Genomic DNA, 24245 nt, shown 5'->3' with positions numbered 1-24245 from the left:
GCCTCTGAGTCTTTTTACAACATTATATATCTTTGCTTACTATGATCTGCTTGTACTGCTCGAGAACAAAGCTTTTCACTGTACGTTAGTACACATGACAATAAATCAATGAACAGCTTAATAACCCTGAACCAACTGCTGCTCTTGCTTTGCAAAATATGGCATTGAGATTTGAATAGAAGTTTATTCTTTTAAATGATGGTTGGGATGGTGAAGGTGTAGGAAAATTTTAAAATTCAATATTGAATGTGAAAAGTGTTAGACTAAACATTCATGCATCCCTCAAACAACCAGAAAAACTAACTATGTAGTTTTGGGTGATAAAATAAGTCTTTCTTACTCCTTAATTTCAGGAGATGATAATTTTTCTTTATTGCTTTATAAATTATAAGTTCATTTGGCAAGGTCCAATGTGCCAGTTCCAAAAAAATACTATACCTACATAAATCCCACAGCTGACACAAAGCTCTTCAACTTCTAATTAACACTCCAAACACGTTTATGTATTTAGAACAGAATTTAATAATTGCTGGTGGCAATGATGCAGGTTAGCAAATTTAACATCACTTCAATCATGGTTTTTTTGCACATACATGCTTTTTAACTATATTTCTGTTCTCTCACCTCTCACCATCTCTCAGTTTTTGCTTTATTCACTTAATTTGCCTCTCATTAACCCCTCCAGTGCTTAAAGATGAAACCCATCTTAACCATACTTCAGACTGTGCACAATTTTATTACTGACAGTTAGCAACAATGACCTATTGACATGGAAAATGCCACTTGAACTGAGGCAAAAATCAAACCACACTTGAGAAACAAGCCAAAGTCCACAAAATAGAGCACTAGTATTGAGAATGTAAGGTTGCAAATCAAGAAACAGTGTTTAGGTGATGCCAAAATCAGGTTTTTGTGCAAATCGGATTAACAGGAACTAAGAAAAAATATCAATTGCTAGTCTTTGTTTGTGGTTTGTTATTGGTGATTATAAAGCATATGTATTTGATGAATTCCCTCTGTAAGGAAATTAGAGGAGTCTTATGTCAAATCTTGGACTGTGGTGTTTAAATATCATGAATGAAAAAGAGACTAAGATGAGTAAATACAATTTCTGAGGTGCCCTTCACCTATTAGTTCATTATTTTTTTCTGAAGAAGATTTACCCTAGGTTGTTCCCTCAACCTGTAACTTGAGAAAGTGAATCAACTGCTCATTTATCTCAAAGTTGAAAGAACTCTGGATGTTGCAAATCAGATGGAAAAACAGAAGTTACTGGAAAAGCTCCACAGATCCGGGAGGATTTGTGAAGAGAATTCAAAGTTAACGTTTTGGGTCTAGTGATCCTTCCTTGGAACTGATGGTAGCTGGGAAAGTGTCAGTTCATATGCAGAACATAGGGTTGGGGCACAAGGGTAAGGAGTAAATGATCTTTGGGGATAGAGCCCAAAGAGAGAGAAGACAGTTGGATAGACAAAGAAGTGGATAATGATATAGCTGGGAGAGTATATAACTATTAATAGAAGACTGTTAGTGGCTGACAATAGGAAGTATGTAATGGCAGACTGTGATAACAAGGCCTGGTGTGTGGGGTTGGGGGCTCAGGCATGGGAGAGTTCAGGCCCTAAAATTATTGCATTCTATATTGAATGCTCATTTACTCATTGTGGTTTAAATAAGGTTGCTGCCAAATTAAAATTTCTTGCCTATATAACATTTCAATACATTTCAGAGTAATTCACTAAATGAAAAGTACTTTCAAGGTTATTCTCTTTCATCTCCTTGAGAAGTTAGTTTTGATTGTCTAATTTCTGAAGGGGACAATAATGCTGAGCTCTTTCTTTCTTGCAGCTACTTCCAATGGCTCATTCGAAGGGTTGGAGAACAGAAATGGTGGAGTATGCAGAACTCGATCCATGAAGATAATTATGAAAGTTGGGCAAGGTAAGTAGTGAACCACTGTCCTAACACGGCAGGCCATTACAGAACTGCATACCCGAAAACACAGCTGCATGCTGTTGCTACAGCAGGTCAACTGAGCTCTTCGGTCCCAATCTGTGGTATCGGTTTTGCCTTTGGTACATTGTGAAATGCCTCTCTAAACTGAACAGTTGGTGTCCCAGGGAATGGTTGCTAAACATGGAGGAATACCTGAGCCCTTTCTGCCATCTACAAGCCCAACCCACCCACATGGTATAGTTTGAGCAGAATCCTAAAGCTGAACATTGAGTTTTGTTTTGTACAGAATCTTAGAATTGCCAAAAACACAATATTATTCTGTACATAGAACTGTACAGAAGAATTGTTGAATCAGTGCTTTAGTGTTACTACAGTTCTGTTGACATATCTATATGTATGTATCAAATTTCTGATGTCCTGTTTATGCTGCGTACAATATATTTATTTGTTTGATTTTTTTTCTTGTCTAACCATCTAGGTGCAACTGATTATTTTTCTTTTGTCTGAGCAGTCCAATGCACATTGTCTGTCCATACATGTAGATGTACAGATGCCTTTGTACATCTGCCTGTCTTTCTCATCTTTCTATGGTATGGTATTGGCATATTTTTGTTTGTGCCTCTGCCTGTCTGTAACTGTGAATTTGTCTCTACATCTAATCTGTGTGCCTACTTTTTAAAGTACCATTTCAATAATTTGTATTGCCTGCCAGAATGCCCACCTTCATTACTCCCATAATGTGCCAGTCTCTGAGAGAACTTTGTACGATCTCAATTTGTGACCTAGCTATGCCAATATTCATAGTATTTCTGCTAGTGAAATGCTGATGATATTCAGGTACAAAGACAGAATAAATGAGAATGCAAATTGAAGTGGCTCTTCACTGTCCTTGGGGAATGATTTGCAAGCACATTTTGGATTCGCTTCTCTGAAGGCAGTGCCCCTTGTTGTGATGTAGTTCCATGGCTACAAGCTACTGTCTCGCACTTTGCTCAAAGCTCCATTCATTTTCTAGCAGGGATTGTTGGATACCAATTACAGAATCTGGAACCCTGCCTAATTTTATCTTCCTTCACCTAAAGGTATCATGGCTAATTGTAACACACCCACTGTAACCCTGGCTAGATACATGTTCCTTTCCCTTCCCCCTTAAATTAAGTTTGAGGGTGGGGGTGATAATGGGAAAGTGAATTTTTGAAAGCAAATAAGGAAGACTCTGGTTGTTACTGGATTATCACCCTGAATATTGCAGATGCAGTCTATTTATATGAAGAGAACGTGCACAGAAACAGGGATACATTTTGAAGGAAATAATCTCTAAATAGAAAATGTAACATTTGCAGAATGTTCTGACATAGTTCCAAAATAATACTGAATGTTTGTGATGCTCCAGCCGACCTTCACCAGTCCCAATGTGACATTGCTGCGTAATCCTTTATGGTCACAGGTGGCACATGGCGAGGAAATGCTGTTGAACCCAGTGAGTTGCTGCACTGCATTCCACAAATAATCTGTACATTGGCACTGGCAGTAACATGGATAGATATTGAGTCCCTTGAAATCAGTGGCAATCAAGCAAGAAAGCTAACTTAAACTGGACGATACAAACAAAATATTAGAACTCTAACAGACCAAGAATGGGAAGGTTAGTGTGGGAGCAAGGTGGTTTATCTGAAATGACAAGTAACTGGAGGATCGGGTATTCTTGAAGCTAGAGTTGAGCTGTTTTGTAAAGCAGTCAGCAGGTCTGTGTTTGGGATCTACAGTGTAAAGAGATTGCATTGTGAGCAGTGAATACAATGGACTAAAGTGAAAGAAGTACAAGTAAAATATTCCTTCACCTAGAAGGTGTACTTGGAGCCTTGGATGGTGAGCAGAAAGGAGGTGAATGGAAAAGAGTTTCAAATTCTGCACTTGCATGGGAAGGTAGCATGGGGAGTGAGGAGTTGATGGGAGTGATGGAAGAGTGGATCAGGGTGATATGGAGGGATTGATCTCTGTGGAACACAGACAGTAGAGCGCTGATATGGAGGGGGAAGATATGTTTAGTAGTAGCATTCTGTTGGAGGTGGCAGATCTGGGAGATGATAATCCTTTAAATGTGAAAACTGGGAGGGTGGAACTGTTGCAATGAAACTCAGTGCAAGCTAGAGGGACAACAGCTGATTTTCCACTTGGACTATTTGTAGCGCCTCATTCTGAATATTGAGTTCCACAGTTTCAGAGAATGACTTCTGTCTTCCATTTTTCTTACAATCCTCCATTCTTCCATGACTGTGTTTTGTTGGCTTTGCCATTAGCAGAGTGAACCCACTTTTTCTCCTTCTTACAACTAACATTGAGACTTATTTTATATATCTATCGTTCTTTTAATGCTGTTATCACTGCCTTTCTCTTTTGCTGTGGGCACACTCATCAACAATGCTCTTCATCCCACCTGCATCGCTAGGATGAAAACCAGCTCCTTTCAGTCCTGCAGAAGATGCATACTGCACTTGGAACATTATCTCCCTTTTTCTTTGCCCTTAGATGCTGTCAGACCTGCTGTGTTTCTCCTGCACTCTGCTTTTATTTCAGATTTCCAGCATCTATGGCATTTTGCTTTTATTCATTGTACTGGCTGATATTGGGCTCATTGAATGTTGTCACAGCTGTTGCCACCCAGCTGACTATGTGCACTAACGCCTGGATTTGAACTAAATAAATGATGGAGAAATTTTAAGGAGTCAGGAGATGAGCTACTCACCATGGAGTACCCTGACTTTGCTCCTTCTATAGTCATGGCATTGATGCAACAGTTAGAGTTGAGCCTCTGCTCAGTTGTTACCCCTAGATTATCAATACATAGATTCAGGATGCAGTTGAAGATTTGGAAGAGGTGATTGAACATTGCTAGCAATGTTCATTACCTGGTGCTTGACCAGTACAAATATTGCAAGCTAAGCTGGATATTGTTGGCTGGCGAGGGATTCTTCCATCTTTTTGGTGATGGACACTTTACACAGACGATTAATAGCCCATTCCTCACCACATTGTGGTAAAGTGAAGGTCATTGATAAAACAGTTGAAGATGTTTGGGTGAAGGGAATCATACCAAGAAATTCAAACCTAATTTTGAACTGGATGATTGCAACACAGATAGAATTCTGCATTTTATTTTGGGTCAGTTATGACCTCTATCGCTGTGGGTTTCCTATTGACCTCAGTTTTGCTGGTTCTTGTTTGTGCTGTACTCAGTCAAAAACTGCTTTTTCTATTCAGAGAACTCATGATCCTCTTGCTGCCACATAAAGAAATTCAACTGGTGATGAGCCTATTACCCTCTCCCACCTTCAAAGACAAAACTTATATTCTGCTCAGCGTTGGACCATCTGGAAATTCGCATCCCTCGACTATTGAGCTATACATGACATTAACACATAATCTAGCCTTGAAAATAGCCCAGACTTTTCAACAAGAACTTCAATTGTTCTACCTGCTGTGGGGAGCAGCAGAAAGGCTGTGAATCGAAGGGTAGTTCCTAAGATAGAAAAGTGTGTTTGGATCAGGGAAGTTAGATTGCTTTTACTGAAGTATGGGGTAAGGATGTTCACATTAGAATGCACTGGTTAAGTTACAAACTTTATAAATTACTAATACATGCTTACAGTCTGGCTAGTTTGGAACCCAGGTTCTCATGGAAGTCTTGTTCTTCATCAAATCCCAAATTATTGACTTTACATCATCTTTTTTTAATTTTGGCAGAATCCTTGTCCCTGTTCCATTCTTCCATGCAATCAATCAACTTCTTAACTAATATACAAAGGTGTGAACTTGGGGCCCTGTAAGGATCATCAAACATTCCTTTCAAATTTCGTACCCTCTTCCTCATTGTTGACATTGCCAGAATCAAAATCTATTGCTGCGCAATACAGCATTGTTGCTATATGACTGCTGCCTCAGTCTTTACATTGATCCCTTGATGTTAACCAACAACCCTGCACTGATCCTGACAGTGGAGTGCCAGACACCTGGTGCAGTCAGTAATTTCCATCTCCCTTCCATCCAGATCCAAACACAAGGCCAACACTGAAAGAAAAGCATCCGACAAGAGCACCAGGTAAAGGCCAGGATAACACAGTGAAGAGCGTAATCTCCCTCTGGAAGGAGCCATCTTCAGAAGAGAAACCTGGGAATACAGGTGAGGAAGATATAACTTGTAGGCTGTCTTTCCATGACTCTACTTCCCGAAGGTAAAGATGTTAAGTTGTTTCCAGAGATCCTGGGTTTATTTGTAACTCAGACTGACAGGATAAAAAAAAAGGAATAATCTTCTGACTTTGTGCTCCTGGAATAGAATTTCTGATGAGCTGTGCCCATCTTTGCAACCATAAATTTCAATGGTTCTAAATGGTATGTGGTATAAATCAAAAGTACAAAGGTCTTTGTATGCATTTCCTGTGGGTATAGTTAATAGAATCAAGAAAATTGGCCTTAAATATCTCTTGTGGTATGGCTGATTTGACTTAAATCAACCAAGGCATTCAATCCAGTTCCTGGTAGGTACAAGCCTAAGAAAAATGTTGGTCCTATTTTATCAGAAGTCAAAGCTAAATTGTCAGTATCATTCAGAGAGGACGATGCGTGGAATGGAGAGATTTAACATATTGATTCAGGCAATATTCGTTTTAAGTCAGGGTTATGGTTCACTTCTGGGGCAAAGTGGGAGAAAGTTTCACTCTGTCATTTGCCTGTACTGTGTACAAGCTGGCATTGGTTTGGGATGTTAGAAGGAATTTTATTCTGATGCAACAAACAGAAAATATCTCAAATACCAGTTGTGTTGAGAACCCAAAAAGCAAGAATTGTGAAAGGTAAATGCCATTCTCTATTCCTTCTCAACAAGATTTCAGAATCCATTGATCTTTGCTGGATCTGTGCCCATCCCCAGTGTTTGAATTCAGAACATGAGCTTTCACTATCTCACAGACAGTGAATTAGACTAGGCAACAGCAATCTCCTTGACCTACCTGTTTCATTTATTAAATGTCCCTGATGAATCATTTAATGCTAAACAGTATGTTAATTGTCTGTCTTCTGATTTCAAGTTATAGACAGAGTATAGGAACATTGAAGCAGGTTATGGCCATTCAGCCCCTCAAGTTTACTCTGACATTCTACTGAATCACAGCAGATCATCAACCTCAGTGCTACTTTCCCACACTATTTGCATATTCTTTAATATTTATATTACTTAATTTTACGGTACCCAGGGAGCAAGTGGGCAGAGACATATAATTGGCATATTACTGTGGGTGCCATTGTTGGCCCTTACTCGCCTGACCACCTCTGACTCTATCTCAATTTTTGACCAATTAATGGCCACTTTAGGGCCTCTGCCCACTCCTGCCACATTTTCTGCCACAGTGGGCGGAAGCTGACATCATGTTTGAAGCCTGCCAGGCCTTCACTGCTTGAGAGGGTATCTGCTTTCCAGACTCCTTGTGTTTATAGAAGGACCCCTGCCCCGAGTTTCACCTCCCATTATGTCCTATGGAACATGGCTGCAAACCCCAGCCATATCCCCCTTGCTGAAAGCTCCTAAACAGTCTCCACCAAAACACACATAGCTTACCTCCTTATTCACCTGCAGTGATCATCCCTATTTTTTAAGCATTCCCAGTAGTGACCAGGATTCCTTGTTATTAAGATGAACAATCAGTTAGCAGCAGATTCAAACCACTACAGATGCCGGAGGAAAGATCACAAAAGCGCTTCACAGGAGGCTCCCAAGCACTGAGGATGTCACCTAGACAGTGGACGAAACATCTGCAACCAAATTCCCAGCTCGGTGAACAGAACCACAACAATCAGTTAATTATTTTTATTGGTATTTATTGACTAATTAATGCTGGACAGAGCGTTGCGAAAATTTCAAAATTTGCCTTTTTTTTTGTCTTCCTTAACTGACAGATGAGACTTCAGTTGATTGTTTCATCTAAAAGCCAACAACTCTGACAGTGCAGGGCTCCCTCAGTACTGCACTAATATGTCAGCTTAGTTTGTGCTCAATTCCTCACCTGGTGTTTCAACCTGCTTTCATAGCATGTTAACTGAGTCAGGCTAATATTTCAATCAGACAGAATATGAAAGATGTTTTAGAAAAGCCACTTCAGCACAATGACGACAATAATAGCATGTATTTTAAAAAATGCCTTGAATGTGCAAAAATGTCTCAAGGTAACTTCTCAAGGAAGAGAAACAAATTCAAAATAGTTAGTGAAGCCATAGGGTGGAGGTTTGACCAGATAACTGAAAACTTGGTCAAATGGATGGCCTTGAAAATTTTTGCAGGAAGGGGAGAGGCAAAAGATTTTAAGAAAGGCATTCCGGAAAGTAGGTACTAGGATATACTTATATTTATCACCAGGAGATTAAACAAAACCTGGGCTGAGTGCAGAAACAAAAATCTGATGGGAAATGCTGTCACTTACAGAATCTGCTAGTTGTTCTTTTTATCAAATTTAATAGTAAGTCAGTGAGTTTGCATAGGGAACAGGCAATCCCCTCTGTGCTCCAACCTGGTAACTCTTAACACTCAAGCCATAGAATACAAATCTGCCCCACAGTGATTTAAAAGCTCAGCCACCACTAAAACAGATGATGGAAGAATGGATTAAACTGGTCAAGAGTATCATGCGCATCATTGGGATCAAGACTATCATTGTTCAGTGAATCATCATCGCGTGTTCTTATCCATGTCACTGTTCTTGGTGTGCGAGCCTATACAGAAAATGTTTTCAGTTAATTTAAAGTTGTGCAGGAACCTCATAGCCAACACCGATTCTTACCCCACCCACAGATCACTAGTATATTTCATCAAGAGTTCCACAGTTGTGGCCAGGACCTAAATTGCAGGTTGATTTCAGGTTGCTTAAACCTTTCCCTCATCTAAGAGCATTAAGACCAACTGTAGAATTCCAACTGCAGCCCAGCTGAGATTACTTAGTTCGAAATAGATTGAGCATCAGTGCTGCTCTGAGACTTAACCGTGCCATGAAAACGATTTGATAGAGTTAAACTTAGGATTGATTTCTTTTACTTGATTCAAAGTAGTAGGATATTTGTGTGAAAATGCCAGACTTGACAGAGTTTTATCCCTTGGGATCTCATTGAGCGGGGAATGCTGTGGATTGAAAACTCCCTTACCAACCAAGTGTTCCAAGTATTGATGCTGTGGAGCCCTGCTTAGTTAGTATTGAACAAATCAGTGATAATAACAGAATCTAAAGGAAAAATTTCCAGACAAAATTAAATTAATTAAGATCTTAATCATCAGTATTGTCTGTGTGTTATTTGTCTCATACTTGCTGTGTCTTTTTCTTAGACTTTCTGTCTCACATTGAGCTAATGTAGAACTGCTGCTAATCACAAGCTTTTTTGCATATAATTGTGTTTTTTGGTTTTTTTCACTCTTGTACTGCAACTCACTTTTTTTGCTGCTGAATTAAGCTTTGTTATGTGTGCCACAACCCCTCTGATAGCAATAAATAGACTCAGACTTTTGCCACGAGAACTCAATAAATCATTCTTCAGATTCTTTTTTTGTGTGTTGCAGTTTGGTGGCATACTGCCAGTATGGTGGGGTAATGGTGATGTCACTGAAGTAATAATCCAGAGGCTCATGTTCTGCAGGAGCGAGTTCAAATCCCAGCTGTTGGAATGTAACTTTAATTGTTAAACCTGGAACTGAAAGCTAGTCTCAGTAATTGTGAGCACGGAGCTATATTCAATCATTACAAAAACGTAACTAGTTCACTAAGAAATCTACCTTGGCTGACCTCCATGTGACTCCAATTCACAGAAGTGTGGATGCCACTACCTTTGAATTGACCTAGCAAGCGCACAAGAGCATTGAGTGATGAACAATAAATGCTGGCCTTGTCAGTGATAGGCCACATCCTATGGAAGAATAAGGGAAAAGCAATTTTGTTGCTGCTTGACTATTGCTTGGTCATGATAAATGGTGAAGCAATTTTCCTTCTCATCTCCACAACCTTAGGATGTGGCTTAAATTCAACTGTGTACCTACATCACAGCAATTATGTGGCAACATTTAATGCTTCTTCCTAACATCTGACTGACTCAGTTGTGTTAGAATAATTTTACCACCCTAATACTTAGGGTTTTTACTTGCTTTTTGGAGCAGCTTAAAATAGATGCCATCTAATAAATGTCCAGTGAGCAGAGTTGCTGTTTTGTGTGCAGTTTTGCAAAATTGGAGTGCTGAACCAGGTTGAAGCCAGCTACACACTCATGGCATGGTTGAAAAATCACTTTGGGCCCATTGGTATCATAAAGGCAACATTCTACCCTGATACTCAGTGATGAGCTCATGAAGTACCACCACTCATAGGTTGTGGAGGAAATCCAGGAAACAGAGAGGAAAAAAAAAATTTGAAAGAGGATTAAACTTGCTCCGTGTCAAAATGGTTCAGATGCGTGCTAAGGTCAACAACCCTGTAACTTTGCAGTTATGAATCTGCCATCTTGCTGAGGTCCAACCCAAGTGAACAGTTGGGTCTTTTTTGTTTGTTAATCTTATGGTAATTAAACTGATGTAAACTTTTGAGTTGAACTAAAGTATTGAAAGCTCACTCATTTCCCTCTTCTCTTTCAACAGCTACTGACAGTCAGATTAAAGACAAGTTGAACAAGAATGAGGGAATCTTTGGCTCAAAAATGGCACTCTTCGCTGCAATTGGAGCAGGCTGCATCATCTTTATCCTCATCATCATCTTCCTTGTGGTTCTCTTAATAAAGTTCAGAAAGCGACATAGGAAGAGTTCCCAGCAGAGATCAGCTGTCCTCTCTCTCAACACACTGGCAAGCCCAAAGTGTAGTGGAAATAGTGGCTCGGAGCCTAGTGACATCATAATCCCGCTGAGGACTAATGATAACAATTATTGTCCTCACTATGAAAAAGTTAGTGGTGACTACGGCCATCCAGTGTATATTGTTCAGGAGATGCCTCCACAGAGTCCTGCAAACATCTACTACAAAGTTTGATGGCCAGGAAAATGTGAGAGAATTTCAATTTTCACCTGGCCTTTTTCATAATATCTAAATCTTCTCCTGACATGTACAGACTCCCCATATGCAAAGTGTCTTTGGGAGAGTATGGATAAAACTGTGACTGTGGCCAGCAAGAAAGATTTCAGTATTAAGTTCAGCAAGCTTATGTTTTAAGAGAAAAAAGAGAAAAAAAGAAAAAAAAAGAAAATTGGAAGATGACTTTCTTTGCAACCAAGGAGGCTGAAGATTTATAGTGTGTGATGGGCTCAGATCTATTCACAACCTTTTCTTTCTTTTCTGTAAAGCCATTCCCTCAGTAAAAGGCTTGAAAGAGGGAGGAGCTCAAAACAAATTCCACCCTCTTCTATCTTCCATTTTCCAAATGCAAGAAAGATTTGAAAAGTAATGAGAAGATCAAAGCCTCTAAGATTTAAGTTGTGAGGAGAAGCCACAGTTGAAAAGCAAAACTAGGGACGTCTCCAAACAGACAATTAAAAAGACTGAGGATTATGAAGCAGTTGGTTCTCTGTAGCACAGAGATCTTGAGGCTGCTTCAAAACTTTATGAACTCCAACTGCTCAGGGGATGAGACTTGCAACGCAAAAACTCAGATTGGGTTGGGTCAGGGGGAAGGACTTTTCACTTTTACTTTTCTTGCTCATTTCAACTACGCTCCCTCTTACTCATTTCCCAATCCTTGATTTGAAAGATAATTTTTGTTGTAATGTGATCTATGTAAATTATAAACATACTCAACAATCTATCCTTAGTTTATGTACAAATCTAGCCTCCACCTCACCCCCCCCCCCCCACCCCCAAGTTCCTTTTGAAAATATTTTGACAAGAATATAATCGAGGTTAGTGAAATAATGCTCAGATGGTCTGTGGTAATCAGGGTGCAATTGATTACTAGTTGGTCGTTTTAAGGTTAGTCTAGTTAATATGCAGCCTTTGATTTATACCTTGTTGGGGATTGTGTTGGTTGATCTGGGCTTGCCTGGTGAGGAATGCAAGGAATGATTATCTAATAGGAGTGTGGTAAATGTTAATAATGGCCAGCTAGCCCAACTCAGTATTTCAGTCCAAGATAATATAAAAGAAAAGCAAATATATGATTTGGCATCCTGTTTGAAATAGTATAAATCAGAGAGATGGGGTCAATTTTGATGGGGACGAAAGTTTTTCATTTCTCCCAGTGTAGTAGCAGGGCCATAATGCTATACATTTGGCACAAAATCCAGATGTGCTTACAGACTATCCTGAAAGGTGTGAACATCTGATACTAAAACTGCTGGCAGAGGTTATAATGGGCAGGCATTGGCCTTACAGACTGGTTTGAAAGTGTGTTCTTCATTACCTTGAAAGCTTGTAGATAGATGGGGGTTTAAAATATTTAAAACAATATAAAATGCCTTCAATTCATGGGGTGGGGAAAACGTTATCAGTCCTGGTTTTATGCAAGATTCATTCAGAATGGGAGTTATTTCCTTAGTTTTAGTCAAATGCGTTTGAGTTTTGATGGTGTGCACCTACCAGCAATGGCTTGATCAGCTCTGGTAGTCTTCTGCAGCACCAGTGAAAGATGCTAATAACACTCAGCTTATTCACTGAAAGACCTTTCTGATGCACCACTGTTGAATAACTCAATGGGCTATTCAATTTCACACTTTGAAATTGATTTATTCTTTTTCCTATTCCCCCATCAGTTGAGGGAGCTTAATGTCATACAGCAAAAAGAACAAATAAAATATCAACTTGTCCATCAAACATGTTGCAACCTTTTTGATCTCTGTCTGTTTCTCTCTCTCTCTCTCTCTATCTCTCTCTCGCTCGCTCGCTTGTGTTCTCATGGTCATTCTTGCTCTGTCTCATTCTTGCTCTCTCTCACTCTTGCACTCTCTCTCCTTTGGTTAGAAATACTATATCCTCTATGTTCTTCTTTCGTTTCTGTTAAGCTTCAACGTGCACTCGTTGCTCCCTGCATCCTAATTGATAGATTCAAGATCCATTTGCAATATGTTATATTTCCATTAATTGTTTGGAAACTAAACAGTAGAACCTACCCTTTTAAAATTGACATAAACTTTTAAAATCTAAAGGAAATACTACTCCTTTTATTTATCACAGCATTGTTCTCAATCTTTTCAGCCTGGAACCTTATACCTAGGTTTCAAAGTAATGAAAGAACTGTATCCACACAACTTTTCAATGTGTTGATGAAAGCACAGCTCCTTTCCTGTGTTATGATTTCAGGCAAATTGATTCCCTCCAGCTCTGTCTTTTCACTTGCTGTTCGCAGTACCTATTGCAGGAACTTGGAGCTGTGATAAATATTGCTGATGAGGTTGAGTTGATTGCACTTATATTGATGCTTTAAATTCATGCTGACCCCCCAGTTGCTTATGTCCTGTCATCTGTCCAGTGATGCTCTCACTTCAATCCATTGCAAACAAATGTCTAATGTGGCATATACAATTGGAAAATGTTGACTGAGATCTGCTATATAAAACATCCCATTTTATCCCTTTCAGATGCTGACGTACCAGCAGTGAATTTTTAACATTTGCTCTTTTAATTTCAATCTCTTAACCTTGCAGTTTTAATCTTTTAACATGCTTGTTTATTTGAGAAATTTGGCAGTATCCAACAGCACAAACATTTAATAAAAACTAATATTCAAGCATTAAGAAAACTGAACAAACAATCAATGAAACGAGCAACATTGTCTGTGCAACAGCAGCAATAGGACTTCCAGTTAAGGTGTTAAAACCTGAAACGCATTAAACATGATGGGAGTGGAAGAAAACCTTAGTGGATTCCCAAGCAGAGGCCAAACATCCTCCTTTGCCATCCTTCCACTTCCCCTGAAGACATGCTCTGACTGAGACTAAAGAAAATGGTCACAGAATTTATCTCAAGGTAGTGAGGATGTTGACATGCTAATGGGACGACTGTTTCAATTGTTATACTTTAGATAAAGCATTCCCAATAAGTATCTACTCAAAAAACTAATATTCATGTGATAAATTCAGCATTTTTTTGGTAATAGAACAGAAAATGATCAAAATACTCAGCAGGTAACGTAGCATCAGAAACAGTGTTGGACTCGTATGATCTTTCATGAGGACTGGTGAAAGCTTATCAGTCAGAAGTTTGCCTCTACTTCTCTTCATCGATGCTGCTTGACCGAGAGAGAACTTTTGTGTATTTGTTTCAACTTTCCAACATCCACAGTACATTGCTTTTGTTTTCTCCATTATTGTAGTGGATTAAAATTAGTCCGTTGTGGAAGCCTGAGAAAATGAATCATTTTCATAAGTCTTTAGAAGGTGCAAGAAAAATCAGAATTATTCCTAAAAACAGTTATATGCACACTTCAGACAGATTTAATTTATGGAGCTGATGGCTGAGTTGGGTTTTGAAATGTAGCCAGTATGCAGGCTCTGGAATGGATAATATCTGTTCTCTGAATCAGTTTCAGATAAAAGCTTGTTTTGAAATCTTGATTGCTAACAGGTTTGAAACAATTTCCACACTGCTCTGCTTCCTGTTTTGCTGTGATTATATGCTGATAGGTTCATTTGTTTCAAGACTGGTGATGTGTTTGATTGGCTGGGTGACAAAATTTTAGTGGATCATTAAAAAAACTAATGGAACATGCCCTTTTTGCAAACAGAGTCAGTGTATTGTAGTACATATAAGGGGCCTGCTGCATGCACACAAGTGTACAAATGACATAGCCGTAAACAACCAGACAAAGATACTAGTTAAAGAAATGTGGATCTGTGTGCAGACAGATATGACCTGCATAAGTAGATGCAGATGCATACTGTAGATGCACATACAGGTATGTGCCATAGATAAATATACAGTTACACATGATGTGCAAACGGATAAAAGTAGCAAGTTATGAAGAGGAAACAAGCAGGCTATGAAGGGATATCAGTTAATTTAGTGGGAAAAGATCTAGTAAATGGTGCACCATGTAGGAAATTCTCCATTTTGATTGAAAGAATAAAAATGTATACGACATTAATGTTGAGAGTTTACAGAGCTCTGAGATGCAGATGAATTTTCAAAAGGTTTATATGTGAAATCAACAAATAATGAGGAAAATGTATAGAATGATAATGTCTATTGCAAGAGCAATTAGATACAAAAAAGGGAGGGGTTATACTTCAGTAATATGGGGCATTTTAAGACCACATCTGGAGTACAGAATGCAGTATTGGACTCCTTATTTAATGAAGGATGTGAATGTGTTAGAAAGAGTTCAGAGAAAGTTTACTGGACTAATATCTGGAATGGGCAGATTGTCTTATGAGGTAAGGTTGAGCAGCCTAGAGTTGTATCTGCAGGAATTTAGAAGATTAAGAGGTGACTTGTTTGAAATATCCAAGATCCTGAGAGTTCTTGACATGCTGGATATGGAAAGGGTGTTTCTTGGTGTGGGAGGATCTAGAACTAGCAGCTGCTGTTAAAAATTAAAGGTTGCTGATTTAAGACAGAAATGAAGCTTTTTTCCCCCCCACAGAGGGTAACGGGTCTTTGGAACTTTCTTCCTCAAAAGGCATTGAAAGCAGAGTCTCTGAATATTTAAAGGTAGAGATAATAGCTTCTTGGTGAGCAAGGACTGAAATTCTAACAGCACTAAACAGGGTAAACACCGAAAGGACGTTCCTAATGATTGGGGAGTCCAGAATCAAGAGTCACAGTCTAAGTGGCAGGCCAAAAGGGATTGAGATGAGGAGAAATGTCTTCATCCAGAGAGTGGTAAGCCTGTGGAATGGGCTACCACAGAAAGGTTGATGCCAAAATTTTGAATGTTTTCAAGAAGGAGATAGATACAGTTCTTAGGGCGAAAGGGATCAAACAGTAAGGGGTGAAAGTGGGAAACGATTATGGAGTGGAATGATCAGCTGTGATTATATTCAATAGTAGAGCAGCCTCTAGGGGCCATGACTCACTCTTGTTCCTAATTTATATGTTCATATATGAAACACAGATGGGGCTGAATGTGCACCTTTGCACACTGCATGCACATAGAACTAAACACACACAAACTGATGCTGCTGGGTGAGTGAGTGTGGTTCTTCCTGAAAGAAAGGTCCCGACCTGAAACAAAGACGGTTCTGCTTCTCAGATGCTGCTTAACCTGCTGTGCTTTTTCCATGTTCCACACTTTATTGACTTCTCCATCATTAGTGTATACTCTGAAAATTGCCTTCTCTCCTCAAATATTCTCAATGCTTAGAAAAGGCTCAAAGATGCATGGGTAGAATTTTCAACTTAGACAGGATGTAAAAGAGGTAGGAAATCATTCACATGTGATCTATTCTGTCCAGTTTTCCTTTCTATTGAAGATTTGCTATTGCCTATTTTATATATCTAACATCTACAGCAAAGTAACTGGTAACCCTGGTTAGATCTCCACTCCCGAGCTCTGTACCAAAACAGTAATGGATAAATTCATGCAACTTAACAGTCATTCGTTCAACTATCATCATTATTCCTCAATTCTCCATTTTGGGTGGACATCACAGTTGCGTTGTTGAATTAAGAATTCACTGTAAGAGCAGATAATTTTGTCACAATATTTGTTTGTTCTTTGAGTTGATCCTGAAAGCTATAGTATGATTCACCAAATCCAATGCAGATGCTGTTAATTTTCATTTTGAGTTGGGCTGGAGGGGGGCTTCTGGATTCCTGGTCACTCCTTTTAATTATTACAACTTCTACAATTATAAGTGTATTGTAGCTCCAATGTGCTCTACGTTTTTTTGATATGCTCACTCTTTTAAAATGAAAAGCAAGTGTGTGACTTACTCTGATTACACCTTTCCAAGACTTGAGGAAATAAGGAGTTTGGGTTTTTCGGTTTTGTTTTCTCCCTGCTCCAATATCCAGCCTCTTAAAATCGAAGTTTCGTGTCTTTGATTATAACTTTACTTTGTCATCTTGTTTAATTGTTACAAGCTTCTTGGTGCCTTAAAATATGGGCATTGGCCATTCATCTAGGTTTTCCACACAAATGAGTGTTTAGATATGGCCATCCGTAGCAGTAACTGGAGAGGACAGAGAGCAGAAGCCCTTAGGTGCTCTTGTGTTTCTTTGCGCTCAGTATTGTTAAGGCAGGATTACTAAAGCCCAAATACTGTCAACAGTCAGTGCACTAAAGTTAATTTGTTAAGACAGACCATGAGATGGAGCACTCTTGTGATGCTTCCTCCCACTGGCCAACACTGTTGTGGTGTCTTACTAAATCAGTCAGGAACCATAAGGCCTCATGATTTACTCCTGAAGGAAAGATTCCGTGCAGAATCAACTGCAAGTTTAAAATAAATCTTGCCATCAGATGGCAACAATCATGGTGACAGTGCATATCGAACATCCAACAATGCTGTGAAAGGCTGCAAGCAAAGGACAAATTAAAAAAAAAAATTAAACCCAGTACTCTTCGATCATCTTCCTTTCTTCAGTTTTCCTTTTTTTCTGCCCAAGCTGTTATCTCTGGTTTAGGTACCAACAATCTTGGCTCAAGTACATGTTCTTCACCTGTGAATGTTAAGTCAGCTATTTGTACTTGTTGAATGTTGCAACAGAAGCTTTGATAAAGAATCACTGGATAGTGACGCAGAGTTGAAGTTGCAGCTAATTTTTTTTCTTCTTTTGTGAGAAAAAAGACTGGGAATATAATCTCTATGTTTATCACATTGGCTTGTACATTTACCTCTACCAATTAAGATAGTGACTTTGTTCTAAATATAGTTAGAATTTCCAACTGCATTTCTGAGGTCTCGTTCTGTTTGCCCTACCCCATGAGCCCCACTCGATAGAAAAGTATGTCTAAGTTATGGATTCTAATTCATGATAATATCAGTATATTTGTGTGGGAAACAGGGAAGAGAAGTTGAAATTTTGAGTTTTAGACATCTTCATGAACTGCTGAAGCTCATAGTTTAGGGCAACGTCAAGATTGAAAAGAATGAGAGATGATCAAGTAAATTTGAATTTGGTGATGAATTGTAAGTTTGCTTCTGTACATTGAAACATAAGATAATGAAATGGACATGTTCATAATATATACAGTAATAGGGAACAGACATTTGGCGAAAATCTTGCAAGGCTAGTGAGTTGGAAGATTCCAGATAAGTCAATATATGGGCAGTGATTTTGTTACACGTTGGTGAAATCTATCTAGGTAAGTGCCCCATTTTGGTAATGTTGGAGGACATTAAAAACTTTTTCTCATTCAATCATTACATGAAGAGCTGACTAGTTGCCATTCTTGATACTAGCTGTAACCATCAACACAAACTGAAATCTAATCATTATCACAAAATGAAATCTGTTATGTAAAATAGCATTCCTCCCGTAGTAATTCAAAATCAGCTTTAAGAGCCCACACCATTATCTAAACTTAATTTATTCCAGCCCATAAATTACACTTATGTATGTATCTTCAAACACCTTGATCAAATGTTATACTTCACTCATACTGGGTATCTCTTCTATTTGTAAAAAAATCCTTCGATCAGATTAATTCTGTAACAAATTCCAGGGTTGTCTAATCAGCACATAAAGTGCCTGAATCTCTTCATTAAATTCCAATTTGTACTTCATTTTCTCTCTTTTCTGTTCACATCAGAGGTCATTTTATTGGGTATTTTATTTAAGAGTGTTTAGTCTCTACCTGGATGTGATTTTCTTCTTGGGTCATTTAGAGACGATGAAGGATCCTGTTGATTAACTTAGTCACCCTTTCTTGGTATTGATTTCTAGTGTGCTATACCTGTCAAGTGACACATGCTTGGAGTGCAGGTTCATAGTTCCTTGAAAGTGGAGTCACAGGTAGATAGGATAGTGAAGAAGGCATTTTGTATGCTTCTCTTTATGGGTCAGAGCATTGAGTACAATGCTGCAAGTTTAAAATAAATCTTGCCATCAGATGGCAACAATCATGGTGACAGTGCATATCGAACATCCAACAATGCTGTGAAGGTCATGTTGCGGCTAGACCTTAGTTAGACCACTTTTGAAATGTTGTGTGCAATTCTGGTCTCCCTCCTATAGGAAGGATTTTGTGAAACTAGAAAGGGTTCAGTAAAGACCTACACGAATATTGCCAGGATTGGGGTCTTTGAGCTATAGGGAGAGGCTGAATTGTCGGGGACTGTTTTCCCTGGAGCGTCTGAGGCTGAAGGATAACCTATTAGAGGTTTATAAAATCATGAGGGGCATGGAAAGGATAAATAGACAAAGTCTCTTCCCTGGGATGGGGAGTCCGGAACTAAAAGGCATAGGTTTAGGGTGAGATGGAAAAAGATTAAAAGGGACCTAAGGGACAACATTTTCATGCAGAGCATGGTGCATGTATGGAATGAGCTGCCAGAGGAAGTGGTGGAGGCTTGTAAAATTACCACATTTAAAAGGCATCTGGATGGTTATATGAATAACAAGGGTTTGGAGGGATATGGGTTAAGTGCTGAAAAATGGAGCTAGATTAATTTAGGATATCTGGTTGGCATGGCCGAGTTGGACCGAAGGGTCTGTTTTGGTGCTGGACGTCTCTATGACTCGCTAAGTGTCTACACTCAAAGATCCACAGCACCTGAGCAATGAAACGAATGGAGTGCTCACGTGATCCTTCAAAGACTTTGAGTTTTAGGCTTATGTCATGGATAACGTAATTTATTTTAATATTGTTTGGACTGGTAAGCAGGAAGCTATACTGTCAGTTCTGGCACCATCCTTGTGAAGTTATTGTCTGCAATTCCTCCAGTGCTTCAATCTCTCTTTATATAGAGAGACCAGAACTATACAGTGTGGTCTAAACAAGATTCTACATCAATTTAACATTACCTTTCTGCTTCTGTATTCTGTTACTCTAAACATGAAGGAGCCATTTTGATTGCACGCTTTGACATTTTCATAGAAAAAATATCATATAGCATTTCTTACCAGTTCCAGCTCACTGGAAGAACTAGTCAATTATTCTCACTTTTCTCTTTCTCTTTTTCAATTTTTTATCAATTCCTTTTTGAAAGTTGTTTTTGAATTTACCTTCAGCAGGCTTTTAGGCCATACAGGTCAAGCAGTCTGTTTGACAAGCTATGATGCCCTGAAACATTCACTTCCTCCATCACTAATGCAGCAGTGTGTATCATCACCAAGATACAGTCCAGCAATTCTGACAGCATCTTCCAAACTTGAGGTTTACCATCTAAAACACAAGGAAATAGGTGCATTGAAACACCCCCACCTCCAAATTTCCCCCTTAGTAACAGGCCGTCCTGATTTTAATATATATTGTTATTCCTTCATCATTGCTGAATCTCCCTACTTGACTGAATTGCAAGACTACCTTCACTACACAGACTACAGTGGCTGAGGAGAATTACTTACCACCATTTTTATAAGAGCAGTTAAGGATTGACATTGCCAGCAGCATCCACATCCCATTATTGAACAAATAAAAACATAATTTAAAAATTTCAGATCATAATTGCCTATTGCATTCAAACAAAAAAGGCTTACATTGTCTTTCATTCTTTTCCATTTATCTTAAGTCTGTTTATGGACTCCCTGCAGAACTTGTTGCTCTCCTACCTCATTTAATCCAGATGTTCCAAGGAATAAGTGGACTTTTTATTCCTTTTACTGAGATAGGTCATCTCACTTTTCACTATATTGAATCTATATCCATTCATGCAGTTCCCCATAATGTTTGCTGTACCATCCAATTTGCAAATTTGACTTCACACCTTGTAGAGTGTAAGTCACTCCCACCACTCTCATATAATGTTTCTGCATTGCATTGACCTCCTGCAGAGTCCATGTACACTGAGCTGTATCATTTACTTTTAGAAAATATGGTCTTTAGGCAAAGTCAGTGGAGCTATATCAAGATAGAATGCTAAGAAGCATTGATGCAGTTGACTTGTGAATGCAGAAGGTTGAATCACTGTATGATAATTATTGTTTTTATTAAATGTAAGTGAGTTATTGTGTAGCAAAATTGTAAGATACAAAAGCAAATCTTCCTGAACATATTTTCACTCTCACTATACATAGAAATTAGAGGAATTCATATCAACATTGTTTTTAAGTCAGAGCATAGAAAGGTACATACAGAGAAAGACACATGCACACATGAATCAATGGATAATGTTGCAATAAACTAGCCATTGTTGTAGAAAATGTCAAGCACCAATTTCCTATCAATCAGCCTCACTTAATCCTCTTCTGAGTCTAAACCTTACCGCCTTCATGTTTTAAATATTATTAAAATATTATAGTGAAATTTCACTGACAGGAGTATATTTTTTCATTTTATCCACAAGACCATACAAATAATATACAGAAAAACAAATATTCCTAAACTGATTATCTGTTTTTTACACTTGTATGGTTGTATTTGGATTGATAAATCTTTTATATTGGTGGGCCTGTATGAAGATTTGGTGGTAGTACCATTTGGTAGCTCTCGAGCCACTGAATCGTAAGGTTGTGTATTCAAGTAACATTCCAAAAACTGTTTTGGTGGTTCAGTTTGTTAAAGGGTCTGTTCCATGCACTGTTTGAAGAAGAGCAGGGTGCTTTTCTGATATACTGACAACTATGATTCCCTGAATCAACATGACTTAAAATAGATTCATTAGTCATTCATTTTATTGTTCTTTGCAAGATTTTGCTTTGCAGACTATTGACTGTGCATACCTAACGTTTACCACATTTCAATCTAATTTGTTTGTATGTGAAGCACTTTGAGACATTTCTGGGATATGATAAGGTGTTATATATATTCAAGAATTTGACTTTTTATTTCCGACATGCTTTCAAGTAAGACCTTTTTGATGTTGTTCTACTTTGCATATTGCTTGCTGTACTTTTGCAAAACACAGTTTCCTCAAAAGATCATTTTAATTTCTTTTTTATCAAGTCCCTCTGTGAGATTTGTCTAATTTATGTACATTTGATGGGTCCTATTGCCATGCATGCTTGTATTACCATGAAGCTGCTGTCTTTGCTAGGATTCCAGGAGTTTACGACAGCTTTTGTTCCTCATCCAAGTGGCCAATATCAACAACGAGTGACAGAAAATTACTTGACTGTGGAAGACCTCGCTACTGAACACACAATGTCCTGCACTAAAACTCCCAGGACATTCAACTGCTTTCTCAAGAATAAACTTATCCATTTTTTTTTTGGAACTCACAGGACACTGTGATGAGAGAAAAAAAATGTATTTTGCCTTATTGCTCTGTAGCTGATAACATTTATCCAATTGTTGATCTATACTCAATCCACCACTAAATAACTCCAACAGTGAGTACCCATATTTCAGATATAGACATGAGTGAACTGCTGTGGAGCATTCCTGTGGTTTGTGTTTGAGTGTTGATTTAATTATTAAATGGGTTATTTGATAAAGAATTTCTGGTTGGATGGTTTATCTGGTGATAATTTAATCCTAATCCAAGGTATGAGATAGATTAGGTTCACATTTAATGGATTCCCCCTATGAAGTTTTGTACTTTCACCTAACGTGTACAATTTACCCTCTCGTGAACTTTATATACTGAATACCATTTAATCTCCTGAAGGTACTGAAACTTCCAATCACTGAAGGTATATTCGAAAAAGCCCCGGCATATCTCTCAAACATGTAAAGGGTACAAGATTAAATTGCTATTGTTCCTTGGAAAAGCATTTCAATAGTGCCAGCAGTTTAGTGTCCATAATGTTCCACACAGCTTTTGATCATCTCTGTTTGTACTTATCCTTGTATGAATCACAATATCAGAACTTTAAACAAACACACATGGTAATTTTATGGTCTTGTTGGAGTCTTTCTTCCAGGTCAGGCTGGTCCTCTACATTTTCAGTAATCCTTTGAGGGTTAGAGATAATTTATGCAATGATCCAATATAATTCTATTTAAGAATGCTTTTTTTTCAAAAACCCAAAAATTTTATCAAAGCCACATTGTACTCATCATGGAGCTGTTTGATGGAACAGTAAAAGGGAGCTTTACTTTCTATCAAATCCATTATATAGATAACAGATAATGCTTGAGATATATATAGAATTGGTTCTGGAAGCAAAACAGCTGCTGATGTAATTAGTTTAATTATTATTGAGAGATTCTGTGCAATTTTTCTGTTGATGTAGGATTTCATAAAATATTAATAATATTGATTGATCTGTAGGATGCAGCTGGATATAGCTCATCATTATTCCCTTTGTTGCAAATGAGAAGCTGTGCTGGAGTTAAGATTTTAGCCAGACCATCAGCAAGTGGATAAGTCAAAACTGGCTAGAAAATGTAATCACTCTGGCAGAGAGAGGGAAAACCAATATGCAAAGATGAATATTGGAAGATTCACCATAGATTAGTTTTTCTTTTGTCATTTCAAACTTGGAGACAGTAGCATTCTATTTGTGTTAAGACTACACACATTCAGCACTGAAGTAACTGCTGGAATCTATCCAGAAGTGACTCTCTATTGGGTCTTTCCCCTTCTTTCAGGGAAGTGCAGTAACTGCTCCTGTTCTATCTTCAAAATATTTGAAAAGTGGGAACTCTGCGATAAGAAGCAATGTTGACCAGAATTTCTCTGTCCACTTTTCAATTAATCATTGGTAAAACACTGTTCAAGCCAACAGAATAAATGGAACAAATTTTAATACACGCCGTGACGTTGAACACTCCTTCTGCCGCCACCGCCTCTGAACTTACTTTCACAATCAGGACTCCTGTCCACCTTCCGAGGACCCCTTCGCCAGCCTCCCAACACACACCATCCATCTGGACACCCCGCACTGGCCTATTACCTGCCCTCTATCTCTTCATTTCCAATTGCAGACGAAACATTAACTGTCTCAACGTCTACACCCCCTCCCCCACTCCAACCTCTCACCCTCACAACGCGCAGCCCTCCACTCCCTCTGCTCCAATCCTGACCTCACCATCAGTGGTAGTTTGGCACACTGACCTCTACACTGCTGAAGCCAGACGCCAACTCGCAGACACCTCCTCCTACCACCCCCTCGACCATGACCCCCCCCCACCCCCATCACCAAACCATCATCTCCCAGTCTATACAGAACCTCATCACCTCAGGAGATCTCCCACCCATAGCTTCCAACCTCATAGTCCGGGAACCCCGCACCACCCGATTCTACCTCCTTCCCAAGATCCACAAGCCTGACCACCCTGGCCGACCCATTGT

At 38.8% G+C, this 24245-nt stretch overlaps 1 protein-coding gene across 1 annotated transcript in view; it reads left to right on the top strand.

The window, feature by feature from the left end:
• The window catches only part of efnb1 (ephrin-B1), a 232508-nt gene extending 210062 nt beyond the window's left edge, over positions 1–22446 (top strand). The window contains exons 3-5 of the mRNA XM_072595209.1: positions 1849–1941; positions 6005–6136; positions 10619–22446. Of these exons, the coding sequence (XP_072451310.1) occupies positions 1849–1941; positions 6005–6136; positions 10619–11004 (611 nt within the window). The 3' untranslated portion in view covers positions 11005–22446. The remainder of the gene's footprint in view (positions 1–1848; positions 1942–6004; positions 6137–10618) is intronic.
• The last annotated feature ends 1799 nt before the right edge of the window (positions 22447–24245 follow it).

The sequence above is a fragment of the Chiloscyllium punctatum genome, chromosome 25, assembly GCF_047496795.1.
Source record: "Chiloscyllium punctatum isolate Juve2018m chromosome 25, sChiPun1.3, whole genome shotgun sequence".
Lineage (NCBI taxonomy): Eukaryota > Metazoa > Chordata > Chondrichthyes > Orectolobiformes > Hemiscylliidae > Chiloscyllium > Chiloscyllium punctatum.
The sequence above is the reverse complement of the archived record's forward strand: the minus strand, read 5'-3'. Positions and strand labels throughout refer to the sequence as shown.